General features: G+C 39.1%; 2 protein-coding genes across 3 annotated transcripts in view; both read left to right on the forward strand.

The window, feature by feature from the left end:
- The first annotated feature begins 1,879 nt into the window (after nucleotides 1-1,879).
- On the forward strand, nucleotides 1,880-14,324 carry LOC127366925 (transcription factor E2F3). Of its 2 annotated transcripts, none has more exons than XM_051406377.1 (8): nucleotides 1,880-2,635; nucleotides 4,792-4,912; nucleotides 6,312-6,442; nucleotides 6,698-6,786; nucleotides 7,648-7,806; nucleotides 8,326-8,440; nucleotides 9,239-9,380; nucleotides 10,266-14,324. In XM_051406377.1, the coding sequence occupies exons 1-8, from the start codon at nucleotides 2,354-2,356 to the stop codon at nucleotides 10,559-10,561; spliced, it is 1,335 nt and encodes a 444-aa protein (XP_051262337.1). In that variant the 5' UTR covers nucleotides 1,880-2,353; the 3' UTR covers nucleotides 10,562-14,324. The 2 variants fall into 2 exon arrangements, with proteins under 2 accessions (XP_051262337.1, XP_051262338.1); XM_051406378.1 differs by lacking the exon at nucleotides 1,880-2,635 and adding an exon at nucleotides 2,675-2,984.
- A 246-nt stretch (nucleotides 14,325-14,570) lies between these two features.
- The window catches only part of cdkal1 (CDK5 regulatory subunit associated protein 1-like 1), a 224,225-nt gene continuing 212,906 nt past the window's right edge, over nucleotides 14,571-25,889 (forward strand). Inside the window, exons 1-3 of the mRNA XM_051406374.1 lie at nucleotides 14,571-14,710; nucleotides 16,059-16,219; nucleotides 17,210-17,322. Coding sequence (XP_051262334.1) covers nucleotides 16,065-16,219; nucleotides 17,210-17,322 — 268 coding nt within the window. The 5' untranslated portion in view covers nucleotides 14,571-14,710; nucleotides 16,059-16,064. The remainder of the gene's footprint in view (nucleotides 14,711-16,058; nucleotides 16,220-17,209; nucleotides 17,323-25,889) is intronic.

Raw genomic sequence — 25,889 nt, forward strand, 5'->3', positions numbered from 1 at the left:
GCAAAATAGAGGTTTGGACTATTTTAGCCTACAGCATACAGAAAATGTACTGTCTGTAAGGAGAAGCCTGTTATACAGTCAACTTAAAGACCTGCCACTATAAAAGGCGACGTTTAATTAATTAAAATAGGGCTAATTCCCATACTTTTTATTTTATTTGTGTCCTCCTTTTCAAAAGTATCTTGTGCTTTTATTTTTAAAACAAATAAACTGAAGCGTGAGTGAACATTATATTTACTTGGGAACATTTAGGTAGGTCATTATAATGTAATAAAAAAAACAAAAAATCAAAGTCACGTTACTTCCGGTGTTTTGCAGATTCTCCAGCTTGGCGCTACATGAGTTGACGAGGAGGCTATTTCCCCCTGCCGTACTTAATATGAGTGTTTTGCTGGGGAGTCTGGGTGACAGACAACAATAAAGTGTTTGATTAAGTTATTCAAAGACTGAAATCGCCTTTGATGCTCTGTGGTAACTAAAGTAAAGGTGATTGCCACAGGCATCCTCATTGTAAGTGACAAATAATACATGATAAGACTTCTCCTGCTTCCTTAGAGTTTAGATGTGAGGTTGCCCAAATCGTATTTTAAAACTGATGAATTAGTAGGCTATGTGTGTGTTGCAGATAGTATGAAGGTCATCTGTGAGGCTCTTTCCACAGAGACCAGGACATGCCTTGCAGAGAGGGGGGAATATATATTTGTTAATTATGGTGCAGTTTAAGCTGTGAGTCATAATTATTTGCCCAAATGTCAAGTTTTGTCAGTGGCTCCCTGGAAACATACTGTGCACGTTTTGAGACCAAAGGGTGACCTTTTTAAAGTGAGACACCAGTAATAAACAATTAATGTGGCATTTAATTGATTCCCATGAGGGAATTGTCTCCTTTTTTGTACCACTCAAAGGGTCAGAGGTCAGGAGCAGCTGTAAAGGCCCATGCTGGGTCTTAAATGCCAAAGGTAGCCTTAAGTGCGCTTTATTTCGGCTTGTGGTCTGGATCATGTTGAAACATGAAACATGTTTGCTTTGAGTCAAATAATGTCTACGGCATATATGGAAAATTGGAAGCACTGACCAGAAACAAAGAAGGACAAAAAAAAAAAAAAAATCTGCCAATGTTTAAAAGAGAGAGGTTTGTTAACGTTACCAGAAGAGAGCAGAACATGTGCCCAGTGGTTTCAGTCAGCCCATACTCTGAAACTAACATACTGATCACAAAGCAGATGTACAGGAAACATACTGCACAACAACAAACATGATACTGTTGAAGTTTGATAACAATATTGAAAAAATAGAGGAAGATTCATTCTGTATTTTGTTAGTATTGTCACTTTTTCTCTCCACTCCTGTGCCAGCTGGTATAACTCTGATCTGCAAACACATCACCCTGTTCTCTTGGAGGATGTCAGTATTTAATGTCCATTCTCAGTTATAAAGAGGGGCAGCTAACATCATGACAGGGGCAGCAGACCTATCTCTGCTCCTTTTGCAAACTTTAGAACAGACACACATCTTGTGGCATGAATTTACTGCATCAGAACAATAGTATAGATCAAATAATATCAAACTCAAAAGTTAATCAGAATCAGAATCAGAAATACTTTATTGATCCCCGGGGGAAAATTTGTTCGTTCAGTTGTTCCACTCACACAACGTTAAAGAATAGTACTTATATACAATATTTAACAGACTATATAGAATAGAAGGAGCAACAAACAGGCAGGCACTATATTATATTATTTAAAATATAACACAAATATTATTATATCGGGACTAAATCTGGCCCCGTTAGTACATGGTCGTGTTTTTGTTCTACTCTCCGCTGCCTCAACTTCCACTTCCCCCCGGCTCTTGAACACAGTTGGTCTCTTGCGCCACTTCGCGTTCTGTCAGGGAACACGCAAGGCGTGACAGGTGACGTCGCCTGTTTACAACTGCCAATGAACACGTGGCGCACTGAATGCTGAGCTATCATTGGTCGACACGGCGGCGATGTGGGTGGGGACTCTACTCTGAAGGACCAATGGCGTCTGGCATGTAAATTCCGTTTGAAACTTTCCCGGGAAATCTGAGTTTCGCGGGAGGGCTCTTGAGCGCGTAAACCGTATCCCTTCATTCATCAGGCCGTTTCCTGAAGCCATTTCTAGACGGGGGAAACGAGAGTCGCGCTACTTTTTAATCCGTTGCATCTGCCTAAATGCACCTTCTTAAGGAAAAATACTTTACAAAAGTCGATGAATCAGACTCTCATCTTTACTTCGGTCTGATTATTTTTGTAACTATTGCGGCGGATTAATAGCCATACGGGCTTGAAAGTACAGAGACAAGAAAGGGGTTACCCCGAATACGCAAGATGAGAAGAGGGATCTCCTCGGCTCCGGACAAAGTGATTTTAGCGGGGGTTGGGGGCTCTTCTCTGGACAATAACATAATCTTAACAACTCTCTCGGATCGTTTAAACCCTGGTCAATCCAACGCTACGTTTATCCAAATAATAACCACCCCTCCGCCTTGCAACGTTACACAGACATCAAATGTGTGTTTATCCGAACCTCAGATAAACAACATTTACACAACTCCACAACAAGCTGCAGCAAACGGAGCAGGACAACGACCCGCTCTGGGAAGACCGCCGGTAATCATCTATACAGCTCGTTTGAACATATCTGGCTTGCTACAACTAGCCACAAACACGACAAAATGTTAGCTTGCTAGGCTAGCCCAGCTTGTTGTTCGGGCAGCTAACATTAGCTGCTTAGCCAGGGCATTCCCACGACTCAACCTAGCGAGGTGGCTAACTAACTACCGCTAGCTAAGTTACACAAGTAGGTTGGTTAAGTGTTTTGTTGACTGCAGGCAAGCAAACGATGAGTTTAAGTTAGTTTTGCATTTACAGGAGCGTAGATCTGTCATGTGTAGCGTGCTATGCTAACTTAATGGTGCTTTTGAGTCCGCTTCACCCTTGCAGCCAGATGGAAATATTGGTAAGAGATGTGTAACGTTAGCGGTGGCCTAGTGGCTGCTGTTGGTGTCTTAATTTGGGTTTTTTTGGGGGGGATTGCTGGGCTCCTTGGCTCTTAGTTAGCCATTTTTTAGCTTTCTAACAAGACACGAGTGGCTAAACTTGCCAATACATGGGCTTATACGTAGCTAAAGCTTCACTCCAGTTTTGAAACTACTCGATAGATATTTATCCCAGTCGTCTCTGAACATGCAAGCCAACTTGGATGAAGCTTGAAAATGTGTGTTAGCTTTCAAAGCTAGCAGCAGTATTGATTATTAGGACAACATCACACGTTGTCGGCCTTGACATTAATTTTTCACAAGTGTTTTATGTCCCTCTCTTTGTAAATAAAGTGTAACGTTATGGTGCCTTTCATGCCAAGTAAAGTGAAACTCGAGTTTGTTGCTTTAGTGCTGACTGCACGTTTCCTGTATTCTCAACCTGCACAAACCACACAAAATAGTTTCAGCAGCATTCAGGGTGTTGGTTTGTTCCTGGCTATTCATCTTTCATGAACTAAACCAGCCTCTGTATCTCAGGCTGTAGCCATGACCAGGCAGGGGGTGAGGGGGAGCTGCTTGCTGATATAAAATGGCTGACATTTTGACTGTCAACAGAGGGCATATTATTCTTTCTCAGACATGGGCTAGATTAAGTGAGATAAAGTATTGAATATGGGGTTTACTCTGCTTAAAATAGTAACTATTTCCTGAGGGTTAGTTGACATACCCCCTACACAGGGTTTAGAGGGAAATGCAGTGGACCAGCACCCTAGTTACTGGTGTGTTGCTCAAAGACACTAAAACAGAAGTCCAAGGGGTTTCCTGGTTGAAGAGGCTACTCACTGAGCTGCCATACCATGTGTGGCTACCAACAGTGACTATAAGTGTTGTTGAACACAGCCTAAACCTACTTAAACATGGTGTCAAGTACTACAGTTGTGACAAATTGTCCGCTATTGCTGAAACCATAGGAACATTCTTCAGCTTTTGTCAGTGCTATGATAGAAGGAATTGGTTGTGACAGGTTAGGCATTGACAACTTTGAACTTAACATGAATGTGCACATAGGTGGTTAAAATTCTTGATTTTATCCAGACACAGTAAGAGTCCCAACTGCTGTTCAGAAAGGGCATTATTATTTGATTCTAAAATCTGAGTGGTTAGGCTACAGAAATGTATTCCATGTTTGGACAGTAGGTTGGGATGTCCTTTTGGTAATATTTAAAGTGTCTGGGTTAGTTATGGCGCTGGGTACACACTGCAGTGGTTTTCTTTGTGCAGCAATGTGATCATGCCAATAGGTGTGACTCACTCTTAAATTATGTGGAGAGTTCAGAAAAGAAGGAACTGGTTTTGCACTGACATGGTTTCTCCCCGATTCACTGGAATTTTAACAAACACTCTTAAATGCATTTGGACTGCTTGACCTCAGAAACTCTGAAACAAAGTATACTCCTTTTCAAAACTAAAATGGAAAAGACAACCAATGATGTCGTCAGATTTCAGAAGGAAGGCAACACTGAAATTTGCACAGCAAGTGTACTGTCAATTTATAAACCTTTTCATTATTGAAGAAACTTTCCTCATTGTATTTATATTAACTTTTGAAATTGTACGCATGCTTTAGGACATTGGTGATGACTGATGCTGGAGACACATAAGATGAAAGTAATGATACATGTAGCGTCACACGTAATTTGTGCTGAGGTGGCTTCAAAGATGAGATGCCTGCCAAATGACCAATAATGCCTTTATCTGCTGTTAACTATTGTTTTGTCCCCCTAGGCTAAAAGGCGGTTGGCGCTTGATGATTCAGACCACCAGTACCAATCGGAACCAGTCAGGACTCCAAGAGGCAGAGGAGGGGCCGCGGCGGCCAATGGGGCAAGGCTAAAGACGCCTAGAAGTAAGCAGCAGAAGGTTATAAGGAGCACTCTGCCATCTGTTTTTACCTGAAACAGAATTATACAGCACAAAGATTTGGGGTCATCAGGTGATCCACACCAAGGTTCATTCACAGGAACAGCCTTGGAGCAGCTATACAGTTATCAGAGAAAGTACATGCTGAGTACTGTATTCTCTATGCTGAGTACATTGAGCTGAATACATTTGACAGTGTGATGCTTTTCTCTGCATGGTAGTACTTTGATTTTAAAATGGATTTGTCATATGTCAATGTAAAATAAATAAAGCCATTATGGTGTTAAAGTGACATGTCATACCACAGCATATAACAGTTTAAATAGTAATCCCTTGAGTTTCACTGAAAGGACACAAAAACCAAATAATTTGTCCTGCATACACACATTTTTCACACAATACAAATCCTTACTTTTCTAATTACTACCTGACTAATTCAAATTATTTGATTGAGGCTAATCAATGGATATGCCCTCCAAGGTGGCCCTTAATGTTCTGTTTACTCTTTGCATGTGTTTCCTGTACAGTCTACTAAACTACAATATAATTCGACCTTGAAACAGAAAGAAAATCTGTACATTAGTTGTATTCATGATATATGACCTTTACGGCAGTGTAACCACAGGATGTGTTGGACAGTGAGACAGGTGACATGCTGTGGCCCTGTGCTCTTAAAATGCTTTAACCCTGAGGAAATGATGTCAGATCAATTCAAATAAATTCTATTTATATAGCCCAATATCACAAAATTTCCTTAAGGGGCTATAGAATCTTTACAGCGTGATACTATCAAAACAGAGCTCTTGATATCGAAAGTCTAGCTGATAACTATCTAAGTCAGTGTTTTGAGTGACATGTTTCCAACCTCTTCATGTAAATCCAGCATTCCCAGCTGATTATGACTGATTGAGTCAGTTGTCACAGACATTTGCTGTCTTTCTACCAGCATTGTGATGTGTTTCAGCATTAATTATGCCACACCAATTTCCTAAAATGACCACGAAGTTGAATCTAAATCTTTTTGGCACAGTCACGGCACAAAGATTATATACCGGTAAGTGCAATCCATATAGGATTTATTGCAGGGTGGCTGTGTTGGATTTGATTAAATTGTACTGTTGTACCTATTATTAACTTCCTCTAGCACCTCCTCTGTTGCTACTACTGGTTTTTGAAGTCAGGGTGAGTATAGGAGTCTTGTGATTGGGTTGTCCTTTTCACACTGGATGAACCCACAGTTTACTCAAGGCTCCTGCTGACAAGTAAAACTGTTATCAGGATGTTTTGTGTATAACTTCTCAAAAATTCAATACCAAATATAATGCTGAAATACATTGTCCTTCCCCTTTTTTCTCTCTGTTCCTCCTACTTTTCCTCCACCGTAGCGCCCAAGTCTCCACCAGAGAAGACTCGCTATGACACCTCCCTGGGCCTGTTAACAAAGAAGTTTGTGGATCTTCTTGCTCAATCTTCTGATGGCGTTTTGGACCTCAACCTTGCTGCTGAAACCTTACAGGTAATTTCAGAGGCAAACTGTAAAATCCTCATCAGACACTGAGGAAAAAAAGGGGGGCATTGGTAGTAGAATGATTGTATAAAGAAAAGCTACCATATAGCTAATACACTTCTTACCTAAGTCCTGGGGTCATCTTGAATATATCTGTTTAAAGTTTTGGATACTGTTATGGATTGTTCTTTGCTCTTGTTGATAGATTACAGTTGAATCACCACTAAATGGGTAACTGATGAGCTGTGTGTCCTCTACATTCAGGTGCAGAAAAGGCGCCTGTATGATATCACCAATGTACTAGAAGGCATTCACCTCATCAAGAAGAAATCGAAGAACAACATTCAGTGGATGTAAGTGGTCATTCTGTCTTAATGTATTACTCAAATGCTTGGTTTTCATATTCTGTAATTGATCCCATCATGAAGAAATCTGAGAGCACAGTGTAACATATTCCATTTCTCTTGGTTACTCCATGTTTCTGCCCAGTCCATCTTTTCTCCTTTCTTGTGTTTTGTACTCCCCCCTTTCCTTCTAAGCTCTCATAGTCCTATTCCAGACCAGGCCTATTTGTGCCCAGCTACTTTTACTTATGTTTCTACAAGCTTTATCCCCAGACACAGTTGAAAAATAATCATAGTTTGATGAAATTGCTGTACAAATAATAAAACATTTGTCTAGTTTATGTCACAAAAATAAGTTATTTAACTGTTTTGCAAGTAGAGGCTTTTTTAAGTCTCAGAAAATATTTCTTTGTTTAATTTGGACTGGTGTGGCAAACATTTTATGAATGGCTATTTTAGATCACTCTAAATGGGCAAACATTTTCAGTATTTTGACCTTCATTATTGTTGTGATTTGTAGTCCATGTGTCTTACACCTTAAACCTACAAATACTCCACGATATCTGTAGATTACAAGGGGACCTGGGAATAATTTTTTTTAAGTTTTCAAGTATTATCCTCTGCAATATCTGCTCACAGGGAATATACCACCAGTAGTATTGAAGCATTGAAACATATCTGTAACATGCCAACTCCGCCAAAAATGGCAATTAAAATAAAAGTGTGATTAAAGGCTTTTTTGCTGTTGAAGCTATTCTACCACATATTTGAATCCATGAGTAAGAGAAAGTAATATAGGGGGAAGCAAAAAGCCTGAGCCAGTACTAAATCTGTTTAAATTAACTCTCCTCTCTCTTCTCTCACTCACAGGGGCTGTAGTCTGTTGGAGGTAGAGGGGGCACTGAGCCAGAGACAGAGACTTACAGCAGAGGTTTCTGCGCTGGGAGAAGAAGAACAGAGGCTTGAACAACTGATCCAGAGATGCAGCCTGGATATGAGACACATGAGCGAGTTGCCAAGCAACCAGAAATATCCTTTTGTTGTTAGCTGACATGGCATCCAAAATTTAAAATTTGTAGCTACCTTATTAAAACCTCTGCAAAGTCTGCAGGTAAACATTGCCAAATTGATGGCTCTATAATATTGTCTGTACGCATACATAGTGTGATTCCTGGATCATAGTGAGCCAATGGTGATAACTCAGCAGTGACCTACTGAATTTTAAAATAGTTCAGTCAGTAATCAGTTCAAAAACATACCAGGTCCAAAGCCGATGTGCTTAATCTTCCAACTCTGTCTTTAGAGGACCCTGTTATGACTTAAATTTTTCACATGCCACATAAAGCAGGTCTTTTTTTACATTATGGAACCTAAAATATGAAGTAACTCACCTAGCTTACAACACCAGTGTGTATATGCGTGCTACTGCAATCACTTCGGAAATGTTTCATTATGGAGTGAGCATTTTGAAGCTTGTATTTACATGTACATTCACTATTAACTTGTACTGACCATGTAGTGTTATTTCTTTAACCATTTCGCCTCCACATATGCCTATGTAACGTACCAAGACATCAAACAGCTGGGAAACCTCAGGGACCAGACTGTTATTGTCGTCAAAGCGCCCACAGACACCAAACTAGAAGTACCAGACCCTGATGAGGTATGTGTACAAGCAGAAAAACGCACAAGCCATGTCATTGTTGTCCTGATCATCATCTTGCTCGTTTGTCCTCTGACCCATGACCTATGACCTGTATTTGCCTTAAAGGAACTGTTGGGCATTTGTTGAAGTTGACTTCTGATCTTAGGCAGATGATATTAGTATGAATAATCATGTGTTGTGATGGTTCTATGAAATGCTAGCCTGGAATATTAATTTAGTCTGAATGGGGTTTATAACAACGTAAGGCAATTTTTTTCCTGCCTGCTTCCAGTCATTATATTAACCAGACTAACTTGTCCTGGACCTAACTCTGTGCACATATTGACATCAAATTATTTCTGACTCAGAGCAAGATGCAAATCAATCGGCTTCTAAATGAAAAGCTGACGGCTTTACTTGCAGTGTGAAAACTGTGACAAGGTGCAGTAAAATACTGTAGAGGTGCTTCTAATCTGTCCAGCCACCTGTAAAAAAAAAAAAAAAAAAAGTATTTCTTCTGACATGAATGCACCAGCTGTAGAGGTTGCAGCTAGTTTAGGTGACCCCTCTAGAGCTGGTGTTGCTGATTTGCTGAACCAGGCTTTTTAGGATGGCATCTCAGTAACTAAAGGTCTATAGTTAAATGTATTACATAAATGTTACCAGTTTATTATTTACAGATTAAGTATTTTTGGTGTGTACACAGAACATTTAAGTTCAGGGCATGTGGAATGGAGAATCTTTCAATGGACTCTGCTCGTAGTCCTGTCAGGTTTTTTTTAAATTTGAACTTGTTATTTTTTTCCCTCTCTCCAGAGTTTGTCCATCCATCTGACCAGTTCTAAGGGTCCAATAGAAGTCCTTCTGTGCCCAGATGAAGAGAATGACCCCAGGAGTCCCGTAAAAAATGGCAACATGGACATAAACGGGAACTCGCCATTCCTCAAAGTCCTTCAAGGTTTGTTTCAGACAGACAAACTTTCTTTTAACTTTCAGATTCAGTGCTCCAGAAATAAAGACACCAGTCGAGTGTAGACTGTGTCGTCACAGGCACCACCCATGGCATTTGCTTATATGTAATTAACGGAAGTTTTTATTTATTTTTACACAAGATAGTTGGTGACATCTTCTAAAGCATCTTTGTTCCCATGCAGTTTTCTGCAGAGTTTTTTGTGAAGCACACTTTCTGGCAAGGGGAGTGTCTGTTCAGCACAGGGTCCTTTGATGCATGTAGCGTTAACACACTTGTGTGTTGGCATATGGTTTTACCTGCTTGTGGCGCTAGATGAAAAGTCTGGGGTTCGACAAAGTCATAGGTTTCATGATCTGGTCTGTACCAAATTTAATGGCAGACGAATGACATTGCCATTATTATGCCTGTAGAGGTGTAGGTTTCTTTTTCTTTTTTTCCCCAGACCCCAGTAAATATACAGATGTCTACAACATTGGGACAGTTCTCCAGGCCTGAAGGGGCTAGCATAACAAAGCTAAAGTGAATGAAAACCAGTCTTGCTGATTAGATTTGATTAACTGTGGTAATGATTAATTAAATAAAATGCTTAATGCAAGCTCTGTTAAATTAACAACCTGCTTGTGTTCATGCAATCTTTGGTTCCAATCCCTGACTCACTGGTAGACGGGCAACGTAAATCTATTTCAAATCAAAGAAATTGAACAATCTGTGATTAGACCCTGAAAGGTGTTTTTGATCTGATTTGAATTTTGATATGTGGTGTAACAATGACTAACACTGGTCGACATGGCTACTCTTTTGTCCTACAAGGTCTGGTTAAGGTTCCTTGGCTATGTGGATATAATAACTAGTTGACGTTTTCTTTCACAGATCCCAGCTGCACAGCCACTTCTCCGAGCCCCTGCCTGGTTCCACCTTCCTCTTCCTCAGCTGTTTCCGTCACTACTCTCTCGCCCATCTCCTCTCCTTATACCAGTCTTCTCCAACAGACAGAAGACCAGATCCCCTCAGCCCTGGGGCCTTTCTTAAACCTTGGACCTCCTCTTCTTGACCAAGATGACTACCTTTTAGGTTTGGGAGATGACCAGGGAATCACCGACTTGTTTGATGCCTGTGACTTTGATAAAATGCCGTCTCTTGGCCTGGATGATCTCCTTTGCAGCTAGCATTAGGTAATAGAAATTCAGATTAAGTGCATGGGACAGACATGGAGAATCAGTGAGGGTCTTGATGCCTGTGACTGACTTTGTAGTTAGTTGAAGCCAATTCTAAATAGATGGAAAGGAAACATTGAGGGCTTTTTCAGTCCCAATGGGACTACATGCCATTTTCTTTCATGGTGTGAGAGCTAAATGGTCTTGCATGATTTCACACAGACACGTCTTCAGTGTGAAGATGTATCCATTACTCTTTGTCTCAGGCTATGTACGGCCTCCAGTGTAGCTGGACGTTTGGGACATCTGAAAGCCTTTGCTGTCTGTTTGGTCAAGTATAAGCGAGGAGGGGAAGGATTTCCTCCTCCCTGTGTGATGCAAGCTTTACGTCACTGTATAGCGAGACTAACAAAGACAGAACTGCTTGAAGGGAAACACCACCACACCACTTGGCATTAACACACATATCATGGGTGATTAGGTTGGGTTTAGTATGCAAGCCATGGTCACCCAAAGCCATCAGTAGAATGCTCAACAATGGGGAAGAGCTCAAGAGCAAAAAAAAAGTTTACTTTTAAAATCTTAAAAAATCTAATGCAAATATTTTATTTGATGGGCCTGTAAATTTGTGTTTTGTGTCCATGTCCATCCAGGTAACCCATCCTTAGACATATCCTAGAGTTTAACATGTGTTAATGCCAAGTGCTGTGGGGGCTGAGAGAGATTCTCAATGATTGCATTCTATTACACCAATGATCTGTGATTGAAGGCTCATACTGCTGACTGTTAGTCTGTTCAAATGTAGAAAATTTTAGAAATTAAAATGAATATAAAAAGAAAACAGGGAAATTTGGTGCACAGCATTCATGACTACAGTTATTTTACAGTAAGGACACTTGTCAGGGTACCTTTTGTGCTATTTGGGCTTATAATCATAAAGTTAGTAAGAGTATGAGTATTTTTGTACATTTTAGGTCTGAGCTGCATGGAAGTCCATATACTGTTTTGGAGTGCACATGAAGTAATTATCCAATTATAAAGGAAGTGTACAACATATTAACAGTATGCCTTATGATCCCCTGCACACAATTAGTTGTCTCTTGCGCTATTTCCTCCATTTTTGGAGGATAGGTGAAATTTATAATGATCATGATATCAACACATACTCGTACTCTTATTCATGCTTTGTGAATTCAGGACCCAAACTTCCCCTTTATTGATGCTTTTTGCCTATCCCCGCCATCTTCATCAGCAGAAGCTGCCATAACCAAACTTCCCCTAATGCCTCCTCACTTAGACTGTGTGCTGTGAAATTATACTGTGTGGTTTGAGCTAATTGGGAAAAAAATACTTTGAACCACTTATGCACACTGACTACCCTGTGTGTACTATAAGAAGTATAGGAGACAGGATAGGCACGGAATAGTCTTTTTAGGATTAATGAGTGTTGAATTTTTATTGATTTTTAATACTGTAGAAATAAGTGATGATATCACGGTCACCTAAGCAACAACGGGCCAGATAGCCACTAATATAGGCTTCAGCATGTAATGAAAGGGCTTTTTCCCTCTAGGATAATTAAAGGCTGAGAAAAAGGAAAAAAAGTCAAATAGACCTGTTTTGTAATTGGGGCAAATTCAGTGCAACCAAGCCATGTTTCATACTAGGGCTGGTAACACTGTCATGTGTTGTTTTGTAAGAGCTACAGCATCCTCAAACAGCGGTTAATCAAGAAAAGCTAACTGGAGAGAATGGGTGAACTAAGACCTGTAGGATTATGATTTTGTTTTCCTCTCTAGGTATTTGAATCTGCTGTTGACTCAAAATAGCTTCTTCTGTCTGATTACATCCCTGATAATAACAAAATGCAAACATCTTGTCTGAAACCCTGTCTTTTAAACTAGAAGAACCTGCGGCCGCAGGTAATATTGCTGCTGTTAGTGTTAACTTTTCCTCAATCTGATTGATGTGCGCTTGAGTAATAACGTGTGCAGCATGTGTGAGTTATGTCAGAGATCAAGCTTGCTAAAGAGTAAGCCTGCCATGTGTAAATTGATGTACAGTTTTCTAAATTTTTCAGTGCACAAGGTACTGTAGGCTACCTCCCACTTAATGTTGGACAATAGTAATAGGGCATAGAGGTTAATGCCATAGTGTGTATGAGTTTTTGAAATTCCCTTTTGTCATAAAAATGACCCTTGGATTATTTCGAGGTGATGTTGGATATTACATCACACTTTCTCTTTTGATGAGTGCGAGATTCCACTCATGCCCCGATATAATGAGTATGCTTTTGCTCTTAAACCAGTCTCATGCATCTGGTTTGAATAATGGGGCGCACATTTAATGGATGGAAAAGCAGACAAATGTATTGCAATATATTTTTGGGTTTTGTTTTTTCAATATTTTCTGTAAGTTATTTAGTTCTTTTGTCAGTGTTTTTTTTTTTTTTTTTGTAATGCAGAGTTTCCCTTAGACCCAAAACGTAGTACACATTTAATAATGCATGCATGCAGTCATTCATTCACAGCCTATCTGCCCTTTACTGGTCATTAGTCAAATTGCTATGTCTGTATACACCTCTGAACCAGGATCAATGATTTGTGTCCTCTGCTGAAGTGTGTAGGGGGCTTTGCTTCTGTGACACTGTGTGTCCGTTTTATTTTTGGAATGTGATGAGGGAGTCTGTCCCGCTTTTCTTTCTTTCTTTAAAAAAAAAAAAATTGCATTTCTGCCAATTTCACTTTGATGGAGAGTATTGAAGCGTGTTGAAACAGTATTTGACTTTGCAAAACCAAAACCCAATTGTTAATCTGAACTTCACACATTAAAAACATACAGTTTCTTGATCAACATAACTTAGCTTGATAATTGCTGCTATCATAAGTGAACTTAATTTGACCTAAATGCACAGCAATTCTCTGTTTTACAGTTTCCCTCTGGGCATATTTATACCAGTGTATTTTATATGTATTTATGGAACAGTCAAGCTCAATATTTTCCCCGATTTGATTCACTAACTACAGTTGTGCTATTTTGTAAGATCATTGACATAGGTAATTATATTTTCCTCCATCTATTTCAAGCGACCAGAATCTGGTCACACTATTTTATCCACTTTTACATGACGGAAATGTGGTTTTTGGAAAGATTGTACCTTTCCATGAGTTTGTAATGGAGTGTGAAAGATTTTAATGCATCGCTAAAGCTAGTGTAATTGCCAGTGAGTCTGAAAATGTATTGGGTAAAATTACAGCTCCTTCTAATGTGGGATTCTGATGTGTGATTAGACTTTACCGAAAGTTACCATTAGGCTAAATGTGGTGTTAACTATAGTCAAGATTGAAACAGCACTGTCTTTTCCTGCTATTTTCCTATGGTTATACTTAAGCTGTTACCAAATACAATATACTGATCAGTAAATATTCTGTAAAGGTTATGTGAAAAGTTAACTATTTGATAGGAAATAATTGACTGTAAAATTATAATATTGCTGCCTGTTTCCACTAATTACAGAAAAAAGAGCTGTAATATCACTTTTTTGCAATTTGAACGCATGGGTGAAAGTATCAGTGTGCTGTTGAATGTTTAAGGTAAACTAATGTGATGATTTTTGATGTGTGTTCAGTTATACAAGTTTCTTTAACATTTGTTAAATGAGGAATATGAGTTGTATTTGTTTTGGGGGGGGCGGGGGGATAAATGGATTTGTTTTTTGTACTCTGGGTGTTTGTAATTTGAAAATTTGAATAAAGGCAATATAAATATGGATAAATGTATATGTTTGATTTGTGATGTCTTTAGGGGATGATTTTGCTCAGTAGTGAATTCAGTAAAAGACCACATTGGTTGTCTGTACTGCTGAACTACTTTAAAAGCATCATTTAAAAAAAATAAATAAAAAATGAATCATCTATTTATTGCTCAGCTTAGTAACATACCTTAAATAAAAATTGGTCAAAATGCGCTCCCCTAATGTGTACACACATTTAGCACGTGTCTAGTTTGTCCCTCTTTACCTACCGTATCTACGCACAAGTATGGCGGCCTAAGAGTTGTGACAACTGTTTTGATGGTGTAAAGAATCGTTTTTTCCATTTCTAAAACATCCTTTCGTCGGAATTCGTATTTATTTGAACTAATAACCACATTGCGACTCAGGTAAGGGATTTATACAGTGTGTTCACGTGTCGGCCTGTCCATAACAAGGGGCACGTGGGTAGTAGCTAGCTGCTGAGGCTAGCCAAGCTAATAGCTTAGCTGTTAACAGTTAGCCGAAAGGTTGGTAGGTAACAGTCAAATTCATCATTTTCACAGCTGTTTCTCATCTATATCAGTCAGCGGTTAGCTTGTAGGTGAACGTCGGGTGGAAATAAGAAAATATCAACGTTACATAGTTAAGTTAGTATCGCTTTAAGATAATTAACATTAATAATTAAGTTAATTTCTTGATTTAAGTCAATGGACTCGTATGGATGAGTATTTTGAGGTAATACTAGTAAGTTAGAAAAAACCTCAAAGTTTGTCGTATGAACCCTGGAAAAATTAATTTGGCTTTCAGTTTTATCTTTACTCTGTGAACTTAAGTCTAGTAAACTAACGTTGGTTAAGTTGCGTTAATTGAGTGCAGACTTAAATGTTGTAACGTTAGGTTCAAGGTCTCAGAAGTTGGGTAGCTTTCTGATTAAGGTTTTTTTACTACAACTCGTGTAGCTTGATAGCCTTTTTCTGTGGGGTATTTTCAGTGAAAGAGGAATGCAGTTGAATAATAAAATTATTTTTTACACTGTAGAGAAAGCATAGAAAGCTAAAATAATGCACTAACCGAGAGAGAGACACACACACACACACACACACACACACACACACACACAGTTGAATCTAAACTTCATGTCTTTATGACAAAATCTCTGTTAGTAAGCATTACTTTCTCTGTATATGGGATGGACTGATTAACACAGGTGCGTCAGTAGACACAGGTGCTCAGCCTGTATTAATCAGCATGACTGTCATATACTCCTTGATGATGTATTCTCTACAGCTTAGGTTAGCATAACAGCCATAACAGAATGGCATAATAAATTAACATTGTCTTTCATTATAAAATTATTCTAACATCACCACAATAAACCAGCACGTCCAAACATTCATCCAGACACTGCACTATGTATATCTGGTTAATTGCAGCCCTACTATGTTATTGCATCACTGTGGTGATGTGAACTCTTTTCATCTAATGCTGCTCCTCGTTTGACCTTACAAGACGTTTGACAAATACATTGTTTGTTACAGTTGCAAGCTAAAGGTAAAATGATGGCGATATTATGTGACATTTGATCTTACTCTTGATCAAGTTTGTTATCATTCATTCGGTTACAATTCATGTATTCACATATCCTTATCCTATTGCCCAGAGTTTTGGCATAAAGGAAGTGACATTACCATTCAAATCTCTCAGCTATGTCTCTCGAATACCGCTGTGCTGACCAAGGCGCTGTCTAATTTTCAGACCATCATGCCGTCCGCTTGTGACTCTCTGATTGAAGACATCGAGGACATGGTGTCTTCTAGCGATCCCACACCTCACGAGAGGCAGTCTGCAAGAAAGAGTATCATACCGAGGTCCAGGAAGAAAAAAGAGCTGAACCACGAGGAGCTCCATGCTGACAGGTATGTCAGATGTTTGATATAACATGCAAGTTTATTGTGATATTGCTCCTGTATAGAACATGTTTTAGGCTGATGATGAGAAAGTAAATTCTAAATTCCTAGTAAGTCACTTAGTAGTTGGATAACTAGCAATATTCAGCCCCTTATGTTTAACATTTGATCAATTTAATTTTAGTAAGTTTAGTCAAAGAAGTATCCAAGCAAAACATTTCAGACCTGCATTTTCATAGTTGTGCTATGTGCAGCTTGTTGCACATCAGGGTTTTTTATTTGGAAAAGTAAGAAAGACCAGTAACACACCTGTAGTTTGGCTCACTTGGTCTGGACCAAAGAAAAATGTGATGTATTATTGCCTTGTAGTTCTTATTACACATGAACCAAGAAAGGTAAACCTGAAGGAACAGGTAACTCATTCATTATGACAGTTATGTTGATGGTCATCCAGGAAAACCAGAGTCCTTTACTGCTCTGTGTTTTATATTTAACTTCATTCATGGCACATACACCTCATGAAAAAGTAATTGCTTGATTGTGAGCATTGTTACTAGAGTTTGGCACTGGACTCACGTCATGAATAATGCTGGACAGGTAAAAACCAGATAAAAAGAGGCATCTCACAGTAATATTAGAGGGGGTCATTTATAGGGGATTTTTTTATGTTTCACTCAATTTTTACTGGAGAACTGCTAAAATTATACAATTTTAGACACAAGCGTAACACCCCTTTTAACTAATTTTCTCCTTCCCATGAAGGAAAATGCCCAATATTGTATCTGATATCACAAAATGCTGTGATTTCTGCTATACTTTCATACTACAAACAAACCTCACCAAAGCCTGCTTGGAGACTGTTGGTCTGCAAGTCCTCATCAGCGAGCTTTTGATTGTTTTTATGGCAGATTTATTAGATAACATTCATTTTAGATATAGATTTTGTTATTTCCACACCTCCATATAACAAAAACATATTTCGTTGTTGTTAATTTTTAGTTTGATACCTGGCACTCAAAAAATCTGGATGAAAACGTGGGGCTGCAGTCATAACAACTCAGATGGTGAATACATGGCCGGACAGCTAGCTGCCAGTGGATACAAGATGACGGGTAAGAGATCGTTTAATTGTGGTGGTGTGTATTATGTCCATTGACAAGGTCAGTGAATAACATATTACAAATGACAATATTCATAGAATGCTACTACAGATTGATATTAATAGAATAATACTCAGATAGAAAGATGGATGGATTTTAGACTGGATTGAAGAAATTACAGCTAAAAGAGATCTTATAACTGATGTCGTCATTATTATTATTATTATTATTATTATTGAACACAAGGGGGCAGTCTTGCCTTATAAGTAAGCTGTACCTTTTGGGATATTCTAGTGGGAGTCTTTTTTTTTTTTTTTTTGCCCTGAACTGAGCTTCCCAGGCTGTGCACTGCCCTCAACATATGTATGTATAATCGACCAGCCTCTTTGCCAACTTTATCTTTTGACTTGACAGTTTGAATAGAATATGACTTCTATAGGTACTTGCCATATTTTTTTCCCAAAGTGGTTGGTAAAATTGTAAAATCTGTATGCAGATCTGTATGCCAATGTTACCCATCGACAAGTGCTATTTATGTTTTGGCTTTCATGCTTTGAGATTAAGGATGCAGCACAATATAGAAATATCTGATGACTGATAATTAACATGGTCATTCAGTCTGACTAATATTTTTTTATTTAATTGCAATACCAACATGAACATGAAAAAAGAGTGCAGCCAACTAGATGTTCAAATAAGTAGGACCAAATGTGAAAGCTAAATAAATAAATTTAAAAAATCACAAAAGGAAACAAAACATTCTGTGATCATCTATGTGGAGATTGAGAGAGTAGCCTACAGTATGTTTAAACATTGTTAAATCAATACTCTGCCAAACCTCCCTATTTATGAAATATCAATATATTTAGACATAAACATATACATGTTATATACATTTAAACAAACATATTTATATATGTCTGTAACTTGTATTTAGTGGGGCACTTGAAAAACACCTCAGTGTTTTTGTGTGTGCTAGAACTTTTTTTCATCATGGCGGCCTCCGTGGGAAGAGATCCTGCTCCTTCTGAAGATAAAAAAGGCTCATTCTGATTCCCCGGACACGGTTGCCTCGCTGAACTGCTGTGGCTTGCACGCCTTTGGTGTCCACAGAGTGAACATTTCTGCTGTGGTGTTGCTGCAGGCCCTATCTTTATTTCTTTTTTGAAACTGCAGTGAAAGGTGTATATTTTGCTGGTATGATGTCAATATGACAATGAACAGTGTGCAGGAACTGTGTGCGTAAAAAAAAGGCGAGACCTCGACTCGCTAGTGAACCGTTGCTGCAGAGACCCTCACCTCGTGTGGGCAGTTTGGCTACTCTAACCTGTTAACATGGTCTCTGAAATAAAAAGATGTTCCACCACACGCTGCAGAAGCAGGTAGTGTAAACTGGGCTTAAGATGCGATTAGTCAGGTTACTTTCTAGGATTGTTTGACAGAACTTCTGTTATTATACTTTTTAATAGGACCTTTCATCTTTAGTTTTAGAGAGAGAGAGAGAGAGAGAGAGAGAGAGAGAGAATATTACCCCTAAGGCGTTTCTCTCACCATGGGGTCTCCACAGCCTTAGAAGGACATTAATCATGCACTTCAAAAATGCAGATGCACTCACTCACAAGACACAATTTACTCATGAACACAGGCTAACGGTTTTCCGCCTCATCTGGTAGCATAGACCTTTCTTTGTTTTTAAAAGTCTTCTCTGTCCCTTCAGCTTGTCTCAGAAACAACCTCTCTCTCTCTCTCTCTCTCTCTCTCTCTCTCTCTCTATCTCTCTCTACTTTGTCTCTCACCCTCCTTCTTGCCGCAGTAGTATTTCCTGTGTTAAAGCATCCACTAAGGCTTGGTATTTAGTGTGCTAATTGTCTTACCGTAGATCTATTTTGACTCTAATTTAGTGGAACGGTGGCAATTGTCTTTCAGGAAGTGGGTGCAGTGTTGTTTGTAGTTAGAGTTGTTTTCTATTCCCATTTGATTTCTGTACAAGAAATATCCATCTGTCTCAGAATCTGATTATAGCACATAGCACACTTCTCTTGTTGTCAGCAGATATAGATGCATTTCAAGACAGTGTAATGTAATGCACTCTAAAGTAATAAGGTTAAAACTTGCTGTTATGGATATTGAAGTTTTCCAATCTCTAGATTAGGTTTGTTTCTGTATCCTTTTTCATCTTGAAGTGACCACACAGGGGTCCTGGTTCCAGGAAGTGTTTCAGCTCTGTAGAAGAAATACTCCCAAATAGTTGTATTCTCTATGCTCATAAAATATTTCACTCCTCACCAATGTCTTACAATCCAGACCTTTATACAATAAAAAGAACCAAAAATCTGAAAGTATATTTGCTATCACTGTATGAATGTGTGTGAATGTGTCATGTAGTGTGAAGCGGTTTGAGTGGTTGGAAGACTAGAAAGGTGCTATACAAGTACAGTAAAGACACTTAACACTAAAACAGAATAACAGGTACAAGGGTAAAAAGAAAATGGGTCACGGTGGTTGTACTAGTTCAGTTCTTTTAACTGCTTTCAGGTTGCCTTTGCATATCATTTGCATGAGTACATTTATTTGCAAGAGGGATCGTGTTTCATGATTTCATGGGACATTTGTACTTGACAATGACAACTGCTGACAAAGGTTTACGTTTTGGCTTATCAATAAAGAGCCTCCACAAGCATACAGGTTTTATTGATAACCTGTATTTTTGTGTCTGCGTTTGTCCTGCGTTTGTTAGGTAACAGCTTAGCAAAAGAGCAGTACTCTGTTTATCACTTCAATTACTATAGTTGTTTACCCCACGCTGTAGCCCAGATATGCCTTTATCCCTCACAAATTAAGCTTCAGAATACTCCTTCTTGAATACTTGTTCTCTTTTTTTCTCTCTCACTCCCTTCTCAACAAAGTAATTTTAAGGTCAGTGTCTCACTGCTAAAGCCAAAGGATTAGTTTGGTTTTTGTCTACCCCTTCTTTTTATCTATGTATTTTCCCTTTGTTTACGTCCTTGTCTCTTCTTCTGTCTTTTTCCTCCTGGATCATGTTTTTGTTTTTCTTTCCATCTCACCCCTCTCCTTTGGGTGTGAGTATCTTCACTCATTGTTTTTCATTGTGGGATTGTTGGAAGGAGAAATTGCCTGTCATGGACAGAATCAGGGGAGATTATACTCAGGACAGGCAGTGATTGTTTTGAATGGTATAGTATAGTATGGAATGCAATGAAGTTTTCTTGAGTGGCATGAAATTGTTGGGAGTGCATTGGAGAGAGTAGAATAGTCTGGAATGACAAGGACTGAATTGGGCTCCTCGAGGATGTAGTGTCTAGTCTTTGGCCAAACTGAACATGAGGACTTAGAGTAGGTTGAACATGATCATTTGTGAGTCAGACTGTTATGTACTTCTCTAAAAAACAATTGAAAATTATGAAATTATGCAATTGTCTGAATGATACCTCTGTGTAGTGTCTGTCGTTCTAAACCGCAGTGTCGATCTGCAGATCTAAGTGAAAGAGTTTGGACAAAGACAGAGCTTCTCCTGCTCTGAAAACATTACATCACCTTCTCTCTCCCTCCCTCCCTCTCGTCTTTCCTGCCTGTTTTCTCTCTTTCACGCCCCTGCCCTCCCCTGTCCCTCTTTCATCCCCCTCTCTAACTCTTTCTTTCTTTCTTTCTTAAACTATGACATCACCTGGTGTGAGACGTAGTAGCAGTTCTTATGTTGGCCTCTAGGTGGCAGCCTTGGCTCGTGGGAAGAGCTTTTTGCTGAAAGAATGCATCTCTGCGATATCAGGATGAGGTCATCCTTCTGAAAAACTCTGTATTCTCATTCATAGTTTTGAAAGTTGTAACTTTCAGTCCTTGAAAGCTACATGTGAGCTTATGTGATCATTAATGTTCAAAAATGAAATAAAGCCAGATGTTTGTTAACACAGTTATTAACATGAAATCAGTATAATGTAATACTGTAAGACACCATATTGACTTTTACATAACAGGAGCCTAGTTGATTAATTTTCAATGTAAAGTTAAAAAGGTTGAAGGTTCAAAAGATTTATTTGTTTAGATGAGAGGGACCACTCCTCATTCTCCAGCTGGAGAGCATCTTGGCACGTACATAGAGATTTTTTAAATTAATATATTATATAAGACACAGACACAAGTATTTTTTCACTTCAAATGTATGAACTGATGGTGCTTACAAGTTGAGGTGATAAATTAGCGACCAGTTCAGTTGTAAAAAATATAATATATTTTGACCATCTGAACAATCTAAAGAGAAAATGTCTCCCTTTTCTCCCTTTTTAGTTTTAGTCTTGTTCTGTTGTACTTCATTACCACTGAAACAGCAACCTGTGTCACTTCTCTTTGCTTTCATTGTCTCCTCACTTGTTTTGCTGCCTGTATTTGTTCAGTGTGGCTCGTTGTAAGTAACTGTTCCCCTGTACAACCAAAGGGGGCACTGTTTACCCATGATGATTATATACTGATACAAATGAACCACATTTGAGCAGCAGAGCAATGTGCCAAATAGTGACTTCATAGAAAGGCGTGTATGCTCAGACATGGGTGAAAAAACGCACACACACACACACACACACACACACACACACACACACACACACACACACACACACACACACACAGACAGACCCTTCATGGAAAGTCACACCAGGATATTTTGATTGTTTTTGGCTGCTCTCCTCCCCTCCCAATCTCCCCTCTGCCAGCCAGCCACACACACAGCACTTCAGTTATGATTTTACATACCGGTTAGGCAAAATTACTCCCTGGTACACAATGTCAGCCAAATTAGGCGTTCTCAGTTCCTGCTTTGGACACGGACGGTTGGTGGATGTGAGTTTAAGAGAAGGGTGTGAGCTGCTCTGATAAAATGATAAGAGGACTCTATTGATCAGCAGGTATTACAGGTGTTGCTGTGGATAGAAAATGCCAGGTGTCTCATACAATGTAATTTTACTATGCCTGCTAAATATATGATTATATGAAATGCATAATTGGCTTTAAAGAAAGATACATTGATTAGCAGGTATCATTTTATGCTTTTATCACTAAATGCATTTATTTTCTATTTGAAAATAACCACTTACTGCTGTATGCAAAGCATGTCAGGACAATAAACATACACCATATTTGTATATTTAATATTGGTATTTTGACATTTAACTGGCATAAATGGTATGTGGCATTTGCAGTCAGTGACATTCCTTATTTATACCAATTATATTAATTTTGCCAGGATATATTGACATTTGGAAATTTAGGCTGTAACATCGTCAAACTGTTCTGATTCAGCTCATACTGCATTCGTGTTGCCAGCGCTTCTGCTGCTCTGTGTGATTTTATTACATCACTGTAGAGTATTCTCACTCTGAGTGTGTGTCTACCTTGCATACATGCCGTCTCATTCATAAAACGGAGTGTGTGAGGATCTTCTGATTGGCTGACTATGTGCTACGCAACATTACACGCCGCAGTGTTATAGCCAATGAAAACTTACAATGTTCTCTTTGACTCCGCCTCTTACATATATACACACACACACACACACGTTAGCACACACAGCCAGCTCACACACACGTTTGGTCGTCTCACACACTGTTGCAGACATGGTGGGAATTGATATTGTACAGGGAAAATGTGTGAGAGAGATAGAGTTCAGTTTTTGACCGCTGTCATTCTCCAAGATTAGACATCACCTGATGGTTGTATGTGTGTGAGAAAGACTCTACATGCCTGCTCTGTCTTTCTGCTGTCCGAAACCGTGTACGTCAGACAGCCCCACTTTGCTGATTGAGAGAGGGAAAGAGGTGAAAAAGAATGCAGGGGAAAGCGATGTAAGGAAAGATGAGGGGAAGAGTCAGCGGGGAAGGGAGGAGGGTACACTGAGACTAACGGTACAGTAGACAGAGACAGATGCACTTGAAGCCAAAATCTGCCAAAGCGACAGTCAGAAAAAGGGAAGCGAACAGGGAGGGCAATACGCTGCCAGGGAAAACAAACTAGACTGGCAAATCTGCAGAAATGGGGAAATGGAGAGCTGGATAGATGGATAGATGGAGGAATAACAGAGTGGAGAACTGAAAGGTAAAGAGACAGGAGGGGTGTGGTTTGAACGGCAGATGACGAGAAAATCACTGCATTGCAAAAGGAGGTTAAGCAAATGTTTGCAGCAGTGGATATAAGTCAAATGCTAATAGTTGTGAGAAAAATAACAATTAGGAGCAAAACTAGAAAATAAATATACACAGAAGTAGAAATTGAACATAAGTAGGAATTTATAGAAATAAAGACATTTTCATCACTGCATCCACACTTCAGATGAATATGTTAAATATAATGTCAATTTAAGAGCAGACATTTGACAGCTAGACGGACTTATTATGTAAATATGAATATGTAAATATAAGTGTGGCGTCATGACGGTTCAGCAATTTCAAATTTAGAAGTTGACATTTGGCAAAATAGCTTTTTTTTCCTATGGGGATTTTGAAATCAAACAAAACCTAAGAATGACTTAATGAAATTTGTGTTTTTACTTTGTATACTTTGTCAGAATAGTTCTGTAGTTGCTTTCTAACTTTATTGACACTGGTACACACACGTTTCCAAGGTTTTGAATTTGTCTGAAGTCCTGTAAATAGACCCATGAGTCTAGGCAGTCAAGTGTAACCATTTAGAGGCCAGGAGATTAGAGTGATCCCAAGCCCTGTGCTTGTGTGCATGTGTGTGCGTTTTGGTGATCTACAAGGTGACCCACGTGTAGGCAGCACCCAGTAACCATTTAGAGGCCATGGGATTAGGGACCCCAACCATTCCTGCCTTAAGATTCCCATGAGGGAACTATAGATAGAGGAGAAGACGGAAAACAGGATAGCTTGAGGAAAGGAAGGTTCACCGTTCAATCTAATCCATTGATTACCCTGAGAAAAGGAATTCTCAAAAAAACCCAGTATCAGTCTTAGGGATTTATTTGTGGCATTGTTTTTGGCATTTTTTTTGACTACTTATCACATTACTAATTGAGTCATGGGTTTAAAACAACATGACCTTTGTCTGTTTAAATACCTAACTTGTAAATGACTACCTTATTGCTCAGAGCACTTCCCATATTTGAGGTTTAGGACCAAGGAAAGAGAATTACAATCGACTAACAGAGAAACCACTCTTTGTTCCACTGGGTAAAAACAAAAAGCAGAACAAAAAAGAAGCAGGAAAGGTAGGAGAGGAAGAATAATGGAAGCAAGAATCGCTCCTCCAGTCTTTTTTTCTTTCCATTCATTTGTTCACTCTCACTTTCATTTCTCTGATGAACAAACCAAGAGATAAATGGAGGGAGAAGCTGTATAGGAGCTTCCTTTGCTGCTTCCCTCTAGAGGAAGGAAGTGTATTCCCTATTCCCAGCAGAAGCCAGCCAGCCAGTCAACCCCCTGTTATCCCAGGAACACCGCCTGCATTCCACAGGGACTGGGAATACCCTGAAGGGATATAATGGGAATATCATGGAGGGGATGTGAGTAATGGGATAAGGCAAGAGCCGAGGGTACGGCTTGGAGGGGATTGAGGAAGGGAGGGACTAGGAGGATTGCCTAGAAAGGGGATGAGGGGTGAAGCCAGGTTTTGAAAAGGGTTGAGCCTTAAATCAAAGCAGGATAAATCAAAACAATAAATACAAGCTAATGGCCTACAGATTGACAGTTCAAATTTCAGATCAAAACATCCACACTGAGTAGATTCTGTCTCTGTGTCAACAAGTCGCATCAGGTGCCATTTAATAAAGCATTTAACCCGCAGCGTCTCAACTTTAGCTGCTCAGTGGGCAACACAACATGCCTGTGGATATGTTGGGCAGCTCCCAGTTGTGTGTATGTAACCCACCCTCCATTGCCCCTGTCTTATGATGAACATGGGCACTGTACTTTATCTTGAGTCAATCCTATATAGACCATCTTGGTGCTTTGAATACTAGTCCTCAACGTATTTCCACAACACCATTTACTCTTGCTTGAGTCATGTTTGCTAAAAACTACCGTGCCCAGTTGTTTTTTCGAAATTATTAAGCCTTTTTAAAAAATGAAGTATATATTTGTGACATGTTTTTTAAGCCCGACATACCTAGTACACCTACACATGTTTTGCACTTATGTTGCCTGATTAGGCCTCCTCTCTCCTCTAAAAAGCATAGCTCTACCCAACTTCAACTTGACTAGAGGTCTAATCAGGATTTAAAACACCTGCATATGTAAGCTGGGTCTGTAAAGATTAGCATTTTCAGTAGGCACATATTGGCATTGGGCCAGGTACCATACCCAGACTGGGGAAGTCAAAAAGTATTGAAGACACATTAATGCATTGCTAAAATTGGTATTTTTTATCAGATTTGTTGACAATAAAAGATATGATATCCATCCACTTTTTGTTTTTGTCAGGCATGTGACATTATGGTGAAGAATCTGTCAAGTGGTGCTTTAGTTTACTGTGAAATAATATATTTTTTAACGCCCCTTCTTCCACCATGTCCTTCCAACCAAGAGCTATAATGTTGCATTGAGAGTTGTCCTGAT

Source organism: Dicentrarchus labrax, unplaced genomic scaffold, assembly GCF_905237075.1.
Source record: "Dicentrarchus labrax unplaced genomic scaffold, dlabrax2021, whole genome shotgun sequence".
In the NCBI taxonomy this organism is placed as follows: domain Eukaryota; kingdom Metazoa; phylum Chordata; class Actinopteri; family Moronidae; genus Dicentrarchus; species Dicentrarchus labrax.